Below are 9,304 nucleotides of genomic sequence, written 5' to 3'. Positions count from 1 at the left end.
GAGGCTATTCTGACCTATAATTATACATATGTATGTATAGCCCAAATTAATGTTAGTAAACAATGTTAAAAAACATTACAAAAAATGAAGACATTTCCAAGTGAGCCCAGATTAACGTGGTAAATGACTGTTCTAGTTTTTAATAGAATACATACAAAGGTGTACAGAGGCCCTTTCCCAGCAGCCATCACTCCTGTGTTCTGATGCTACATTGTGTTTTAGCTAATCATGTTAAAAAGGCTCATTGATGATCAGGAAGACTCCTGTGAAATGATGTTAGCACAGCTGATGATCTGCTGATCAGAGCAGCTGTAGAACTGGTCTGGAGACCCCAGACTTTGGAACAGTGGTGTATGTAGAGGCACTGCAGTGCTTTGTTCTCTTTGTGAATGAAACTGTAACACAGCTGTATGTGTAATCTGAGTTGTGTGTGACAGTTGTGTGTCTTGCATTTTAGACGGCCAACACTTGCCCGGTGGATCGGATCACTTTTGCCTTTATCCACCAGAGACGGTGTCCTGGAGGGGACATCCAGAAGAAGGTTAGAGGACGAAGGAAGCTTTGTGTGAAGTAAAAAAAAAACAAACAAATGATTTAAATATGGCCGCCTGAAGACGTGTTTGTTTTGCTGCAGATCAAAGTGACAGCTCCAAAACAGGAGGAGGATGAAGAGGAGGAGGAGGAGGATGAAGAGGAGGAGGAGGAGGAGGAGGAGGAGGAGGAGGAGGAGGAGGAGGAGGAGAGGAGGAGGAGGAGGAGGGGAGGAGGAGGAGGAGGATGAAGAGGAGGAGGAGGAGGAGGAGGGGAGGAGGAGGGGAGGAGGAGGAGGAGGAGGAGGAGGAGGAGGAGGGGAGGAGGAGGAGGAGGAGGAGGGGAGCAGTCCTGTTGTCTGTGAGGAGTGTGGACGCAGCGACCGGAGGCAGCGGCTGCTGCTGTGCGCTCTCTGTGACTCAGGGTACGACTCTTCAGCACTAGTGCAGCTGTGGTGTTCAACACATCAGACACTCGCTGCATGTTTTCAGGTTTCACATGGAGTGTCTGAGACCTCCGTTAAACACCAGGAGAACCGAGGAGGCCTGGACGTGTCCGGACTGTGCGCTCACTCATACAGGTAGAGATGTTATAGTGATCTGTGAATAATGTGATTAGAAAACTGAAATGATCTAAAAATAAGGAAACTAGGAAGCCAGCAGTCACATGACAAAAGCTCAGTGACTCATTGGCTGAGCTGCTCGATCATTATCGAGTGTAATGAAGTGAAGGCGTGTGTTTGTTTACAGAGAGCTCGGTGCTGGAAGAACAGATCAGTGATGGAGAAGTGTCCGCCCTCCTGGCTGAGGTGGATGAAACTCCGTCTACCAGCAGTCGCCTCCGGCCGTCCACCCTGAGTCGTCCCAGAAGTCCAGCAGGGCGGCGACGCAGCGCCAGAATCCAGAGCAGAGCGAGTCCAGGTCATCGCCCTCAGACCTCCTGGGTCAGTTCAGTGTTAACAGAATGTAGTGAATGTTAAACATACAGTGGCCTTTAAGTGAGGACCGGCACGTTCTTCACATCAAATGGAACGTTTCTATGGGCTTTTATTTTGAAACAGGAAGCTGAGACACACACGTTTATCATCTAAACCCTCATCATCCGCTCTAAAGCTGCAACAAAGATCAATGAATGAACGTTTGCAACTGTTGGTCTGGAAACAGGAGCATGTCCAGGACGTCTTCCACTGCTTTATTTATAAAATGACAGAATTCACTGATTGATTATTCACAATCAATCAATAAGAGACGATCATCAGTGGCAGATAAAGCCGACTACAGCGTTAACATTTACAACAAGCAGGCCAGCTAAACGGTCACATGGTGTCTGTGAAGGTTTGATGAGTTTAATTGATCCTATAAATTAAAAGTATTGATAAGTAGAGCAGAGGAAAGAGAGAAGACCTGCTGTGGTCGAAGTGCAGCAAACCTGTCATTGTACAGACTGTGGCATGAACCACACTTCCTGCTTGTGAGCATGTTACGTTTGTGTGTGTTTGTGTGTGTTTGTGTGTGTTTGTGTGTGTTTCTTTAACACAGAATGGGATGTGGTTTTCACTGAAGCTCCATTTTTTCAGATGTAAGATGTTTTTTTATTGAAAGGATGGAAGCAGATTTATTTTACAGCTCATTAATGTGTCTGTCTGAATGTGACGTTTTGCTTCAGCTTCACTTTACATTATTTTTAATGTAAACTAAAAAGATTCCATCATTCTCTGCAGAACAACTCATTTGAATAATGTACATGAAAACATTAGGTCATCAGAACATGTCAGCTGTGACCATTATCAGTCAGTGCAGGTGTTTTTTTTCATCATAATCAATTCTTGCTCTTTGAGACATGCACCTACATGTGGGCCTGTTTGCTCCCTCATGTGGCTCACAGGTGTACTGCAGAAATGTAATATTTATTTACAATTTAAGTTTTAGAAGGGATGCATTACAGTCCAATAAAATGGAAGAGCGGCTGTCAGACTGAGGATCCTTCTCAGACAGATTCACAGTAATGGAAGTACAACAGTTCATCTGTAAAGTCTGACGGGTCTTACTTCTTTTTTTTTTAGCATGTACCAAAATATCTGATACGAGCAGCCAGGCCCACGGTCACAGCTGTCTGTTCACCAGAGTGAGGCCTGCAGCAGCACTGCAGTCAGTGAGTGAGCTGTGACGTGCAGCTGGAGCTCCTGACTCCTCCAGCAGCCACAGATGCTGCAGGTGCTGTTACCAGGAGTGGCCACAAGGTGGCAGCATCCTGTCAGCAGCATGGATTCCACACAGAAGGCCCTGCTTCTGCCAGTGAAGCTGTTTTTAAGGCATAAAGCTGCCGTTCTTCTGCACCTTCCATGTAAGTTTCAGCTCTGATTAAACATGTAACTTTGTCTGTTGTGATTTTAATGAAGACTTTAACCATTTTTAAATAGTCCCAAAGTGCAGAGAGAGCTCAGAGAGATGGTATATGTTTGTATTTTTTTAATAAATGTAAAATAATAAACCTGTCCACCTTTTGGTTACACACTGACACACTAATGAACATGCATAATACAGGGTTAGGGTTATAATACAGGTTGCTTTGAGCAAACATAACTGTTGGAGATTTAACAGGTTAAAAACACACATGTTTAATGAACGTGAATCCTTCTTTGTGTCCCTCACTATCCGGAACAGCTATGAATGAAAGGATCGATAATATATCATGTGCTTAATGGACAGATAATGAGATTCCTGAGGTATCAGAGTTCATCAGCCATCGCCTAGCAACAGCATCCTCTCTGGCAAACATGAGATATTAAAGCATCCTCAGAAAACCTTCAAGTCTGAACCAGTCAGTGAGAGAACGTCCTCTGTTTTTCTCACTGTGCTGATACAGTAAAGTTATCAGAGCTCGCTGATCCGTGTGTGTGTGTGTGTGTGTGTGTGTGTGTGTGTGTGTGTGTGTGTGTGTGTGTGTGTGTGTGTGTGTGTGTGTGTGTGTGTGTGTGTGTGTGTGTGTGTGTGTGAGAGAGAGAGAGAGAGAGAGATTCAGTGGGCGGGGCTTGATGAGCCTGCAGCTCCTCTTGGCCTACTTCTTCTACTTTTCCTCCATAAAAAACAACGTGCAGAGGAAAACAATGGTTCACCTTCATCTCAGAGACGTGCTGAGCAGAGTGTCCGGACTGAGTCGAACGTCCTCCATAGTCCACTGTCTGTCTCTGTCCTTCACCAGAAACACCTCTGAGCTTCTGCTGGACATGAAGCAGCAGGCTGCACAGAGGTCTCAGTCCGGATACGTCTGTCTGTTGATCTGCATTGATCTCAGTGCACTTGGACCTCCTTCACAGTCACATGAATGGTGGAACTTCAGGTCCTCTTTGAGGGCACGTCGGCCTGCAGCCACGGATCAACCCAGCACACTCACAGCTACTGCTAAGCTACGCTAAGCTAACTTCTCTTCCTACATGTTTCCAGGAAGCTGGATGATTTTTTCACATGTATCCTCTGAAGGGGTCAGCTAGCGGTGCTGCTGTGGTGACGTCTGTTCCAGGCGGCGGTGGACCCCGGGTGACCCTGCTCGCTGTCGCCCTCACACCTCACAGCCATGATCTGGACCCCTCTGCACATCTGACAGCGGTCCAGCCTGCTGACTCAGGGAAACAGCGACTTCCTGGGATGGACTTTTCTCTTTGTTTTCTGTTCCAGCTCTTCCTTCTCTGACCGTGCGCTCACCCTTCTGCTCGTCCTCCATATGGGATCCAGTCAAACCGCCTGTCCTCACACAGACAGGGTCAGCACGCTGCGGCGGATCAGGAGCGGCGCCCCTCACAGGCGTTGGAGCTCCTTCAGTGCCACTCTTAACACGATTAACACACAAAGGAGCCAAGGTCAGAACTTCTACTGACTGACGGCTCCACAGAGCTCATCAGGTACACCGAGCACTGGAGGCAGCCATTCTTCTTTGAGCACACTCATGTGATCTCAGCCATTACTTCCTGTTTCTTGAAGCACTTGGAGCTGGGAGCTGTGTGAATGTTGCAGTTTAGTTGTGCGGCTCATAAGCAACATTAAAATTCAATTCCAAATGCACTTTTGCTTTTGAGTAACTGCTGCTGCTGCATAATGCAGCCTGAGAGCGGCTTGTAGCGCCTTGCACCTGCAGTCAGAGGGAATAACATTACAGCCTGTGTGCACAGCAGCAGCAGCAGCACCACTCGCAGCTCTTTACAGCCGACCAAAGATGGGGAGCAAAAGTAGGTCACCATCTCAGAGACCCACACATCTCTGGGAGTGACTCCACGCTGCAGTGCTGCCGTCAGACGGAGGCGACAGCTCCCCGCCTCTCTGCACAAAGCAGACGGGCGTAAACACCAACATCACATCACTGACGGTGTAGGAAATACACAGATCTTTGAGAAACAGCAACAACACACAGAGCAACAGCATGCTGACAGAACTGTAACATGTTGGTATTTGGACGATACGTCCACACAGAGCTAGCTTTAGTTAGCATAAAGACATTTGACAGGACATGTCACAGGATTAGCCAACGTCTACATGCTGACAATGCTAACATATTTATTTTAGCATCATGTAAAGACAAAGGAAACAGCTAGCCTAGCCCTAGCTGTGACAAGAAATCCATTAACACAAGGTTAGCTAACACGCTCCATATGATATCCTTTTCAAAAAGAGCTAGGTGTTAGCTTAGAGCTAGATGTTAGCTCCAGGTCATGTAAAGACAGAGGGAACAGCTAACTTATCCCTAATTGTAACAAAATACCACAAGTAAGAAGGTTAGCTAACATCGCAATGTTTATCATTAGCTAACATGCTACATATATAGCTTTAGCATGCTGGTTTTCTACAGCTTTAGCCTTAGTTAATAAAAAGACATGAAGGTGCTAGCTTAGCTAGTGCAACCTATGCTAGTGCAAGGCTGTTTTGTGACATGATTAGCTAACGTGAGCACGCTAGGCTAATCGGTGCACACGTATCTCTACAAGCTAATGTTCAGTCAAGATGTTTTACTTTCATAGATCCGTTTTGTGACATTTCAGATGCTCATGGACATTGTGCGCTCACTAGGTTTGTCTGCGCTCAGCCGACTGCTGACTCCACAGCTTTGCTCTCAGATTAGGAGCTGAGGAGGAGGAGGAGGAGGAAGAGGAGGAGGAAGAGGATGAGGAGGAAGAGGAGGAGGAGGAAGAGGAGGAGGAGGAGGAGGAAGAGGAGGAGGAGGAAGAGGAGGAGGAAGAGGAGGAGGAAGAGGAGGAAGAGGAGAGGAGGAGGAGGAAGAGGAAGAGGAAGAGGAGGAAGAGGAGAGGCAGCAGGACTACCCAGGAAGGTGGAGGAAGTATTTACAATGTAAAAAAAAAAAGGTTATTTGTGATGTCACAGGGGGATGTTGGCGTGGAGCCCCCCCCCCCCCCCCCCCCACTCGATGAGGTCACCGCCATTCTCAGCCCTCTGAACAGGAAGGAACAATGGCCTCAGTGAGCTCCAGGCCGGCGCTGCTTCTCCCAGCGTCCAGCTTCCTGTGAGGTAACAACAGCCTGACGGGGTGCACAGGACCGTACAGAGAAGCTGCTGCTTTAACCCTTTTTGTGCCGTTTCATTTTTAATTTTCAAGCCATTTTAGGTGTGTTGAAGGTACATAGCTCAAAATTGCCATTTATCTTAACATAAAATAATGCAGTCTTTATGTTGAGATATCATTTTAAACTACAGGCTTCCAATTTTTAATTTTTATATGTGTCCACTAGTTGGCGCTATTTTTCCCCATTCAAACCATGTAGCAAAAATTCACAATTTTTACTATTTTCTGCCAGGGTGTCTTGCTCCTGAATTTGTAAATTTGCATCACTTTAAATGTTGAATAACTGTGTGTGTGTGAGAGAGAGTGTGTGTGTGTGTGTGAATGTGAAAGAGCTTTTGTGTGTGAGTTTTGTGTTAAAAATGCCACTGCAAAAAAATAACAATGCATCAAAATCAATGTTACTGTCAATCATTGACACATCACTGTATAATTGTAATCAAATACTACATGGAATGTATTTTATGGAAATTATTTTGTTTTTTGTTTGTTTATAAAACAGAGGGGGTTTGGTAAACAAACTGGCCTTTAAAGGGTTAAAATCCCCAAAATATCATTAATATTTGTTATGTATATTTCAGGCTGAAGTAGCTTTAAAAGACTGAGTCATTTAAAGTGTGAAAAAATATTAATACATCATATTTTTACAGCAGTTTTTAAGGTGGGTACATTTTTTTGTCACAAAGGACAAAGCTGTAAGTTACTTTTTAAGGATCTCCTGAGGGTTAATGTCTACGGAAGCGCTGAACTGCCACAGTAGAAAAAAAAATGTAATCACTATCTCGTTATAACGTCAAATGCTATCACCATATTATCTCGTTATAACATGATATTATCTTGTTATAACGAGAAGGAAGGCGAAGGTGATGCAGTTTGTACCCATCGAGCCTCTGTGTCCTTCCAGCTGATCGATGAGAAATGAAGCTACCTCCAGAGGGTCGGTCTCATTCTTTCTTCTGAACAGTCCCATGCATTTTAAAAACCTTCTGAGTGTCCGCATACTGATCACAGTATCGTCCACTGTGCGCAGTAAGGACAGAATCTCCCCATGGCTTAATCCAAGCATGAAATAGAACTTAATTAAATCTTGTAAATGTGTCATTTTCCGATGTGAGCAGCAAAGCGGTTAGGTTAGGCTACTTATAAACAGTTCATTTTTTATTACAGCAATAAAATGTATCTCGTTATAACGAGATACGGTTTGACGTTATAACGAGATAATATGTCGTTATAACGTGATAGCATTTGACGTTATAACGAGATAGTGATTAATTTTTTTTTCTACTGTGGCAGTTCAGCGCTTCCGTAAATGTCTGACCATATTAAATACTCTGCTAAGATATTTTTAACCCCTTGTTGTGGAGGTTAACAGGCTGGACATGACCCTCAGACCATAATATAAACTCCTGAAGTCATTTTCTCACAGTTAAACACACTTTGCTTGTTTTAATTTAAAGGGACATTTTTCAGAATTACTTCAAAAGTGGCGGGAATATTTTCTGGATTCATTCAAATGAGATGGAGCGTGACGTCAGCGTGGTGCTGTGATGCTTTTAAGTACAGTTGGAAATGTTGAAGCTGTGAGCAAAAACCAAATATTGTGCCCAAAGTGCTGTGATCAGAGCTGAATGGAAGCTGTTGAGATATATGAGATGATCTGTCGGTAAACACAGTAAACGGACATTTATGGTGATTTTTTTTGGCAGTGTTTCACTCTTGTCAGGGTGGCTTTGGTTAAATATGCTCAGGTTTGTTATTGTTTTTTTATTATTGTGTTTTTATGTATTTATTTAGCTGATTTCTTCGCTTCCTCTTCTCTTTTCTTACATGTGTTGTATGTGATGTTCCATGGACAGTAAAATGTGTGTGAATCCTCCGTGAAGGTGTAATGTCCGAGCCTTCTGGCAGCCCGTGAACGCAGCAGCGCTGTGGGGTAGTGAGTGCGGCGGCTCCGCATCGTCAGAGCAGGAGGAGCAGAGAGAGAGAGAGAGAGAGAGGGAGCAGCAGGCGGAGGTCAGGCGCACACAGCGGACACCTTCCAAGCCAGCTACACCTCCGCGTTCACCCACCCGTGACGGAGATGAGATCTGTGTTTCACTGATCGCGTGGAAACTTCTCTCCGGACCCACGATGACGGTGGATTTTGAGGACTGCGTGAAAGATTCTCCCCGGTTCAGGTAGAGGGACACACACACACACACACACACACACACACACACACTGATCACACACACACACACACACACACACACACACACACACTGACCACACACACACACACACACACTGATCACACACACACACACACACTGATCACACGCGCGCGCGCGCAGCTTCACGTGTTGATCCTCCGTGGGATTGACACGCGGATGGTGCGTGTACAGTCTCAGATTGGTTCCCACAGTGGGCTTGGTGGTGGTGATGATGAAGAGGAGGAGGAGGAGGAGTGAGCTGTCACATGAGCTGAGCGGGATCTGCTGACTTCACGGGTTAATGTGGATTTTTCAGATACATGTATTGATCACTCTCTCTCTCTGCTGATCAGCTGCTGTCAGTCAGTGTATTGATCAGTGTATTGATCAGTGTATTGAGTGTTGTGGATCAGAGGGGAGCTCCGCTGCTGACCGCCTGCTCCAAAGGTTACATAAACAAGGCAGGAATTCTCTACACCCACATCTGAACGTGGTCCCACAGCCTGTGGAGCTGAGACACTCACACAGCCCCCCCCCCTTTCACACTGAAATTAGTGGGTATATGTGGGCCCTTCACTGACTCCACATACATGCTGTAAGGCTTTGGGACGTTTGATGGATGTGACGTTGATTCATATTGATTGTTGTTGTTGTGTGATGTTTGTGTGATGTGTGTGTGATGTGTGTGTGTGTGTCTGCATAAGAAGCTGGCAGCAGAGGTTTGGTTTCATATGTGTGTAGAGGAGCCTGTCTGGACACATGAGAACCACCAGCGATAGCCAGCTATCTGACAGACTGATGAAGGGTTAAAGTCAGGGTCTGGGTGTGTGTTGCTGTTTATTGTGTAAATCTGATCAGACTGCGGTTTTCTAAACTGGTCCACTGCAGGATGGGAGGTGGTCCTCACAGGTTCGGGGTTTTCAGGACTGTATTTTGCATGTTTTTGACTCTTCATCATGCCGTGCGCTTTTCTGTGTTGAACACGGAGTAGAAGATGGATTTCTTTCTTAAACCTG

At 45.5% G+C, this 9,304-nt stretch overlaps 1 protein-coding gene across 11 annotated transcripts in view; it reads left to right on the top strand.

Moving 5' to 3' along the window:
- The first annotated feature begins 8,072 nt into the window (after nucleotides 1–8,072).
- The window catches only part of acap3a (ArfGAP with coiled-coil, ankyrin repeat and PH domains 3a), a 39,365-nt gene continuing 38,133 nt past the window's right edge, over nucleotides 8,073–9,304 (top strand). For all 11 annotated transcript variants that reach the window (XM_028410540.1, XM_028410536.1, XM_028410534.1 and 8 more), the window contains exon 1: nucleotides 8,073–8,273. Coding sequence is in view for 10 of the 11 variants with exons in the window: in XM_028410536.1 (XP_028266337.1) it covers nucleotides 8,227–8,273 (47 nt within the window). In the remaining variant the exon portion in view is untranslated. The remainder of the gene's footprint in view (nucleotides 8,274–9,304) is intronic.

This window comes from Parambassis ranga, chromosome 7 (assembly GCF_900634625.1).
Source record: "Parambassis ranga chromosome 7, fParRan2.1, whole genome shotgun sequence".
NCBI classification, from domain to species: domain Eukaryota; kingdom Metazoa; phylum Chordata; class Actinopteri; family Ambassidae; genus Parambassis; species Parambassis ranga.
Note: the sequence above shows the minus strand (reverse complement) of the source record. Positions and strands in the feature narration are given on the sequence as shown.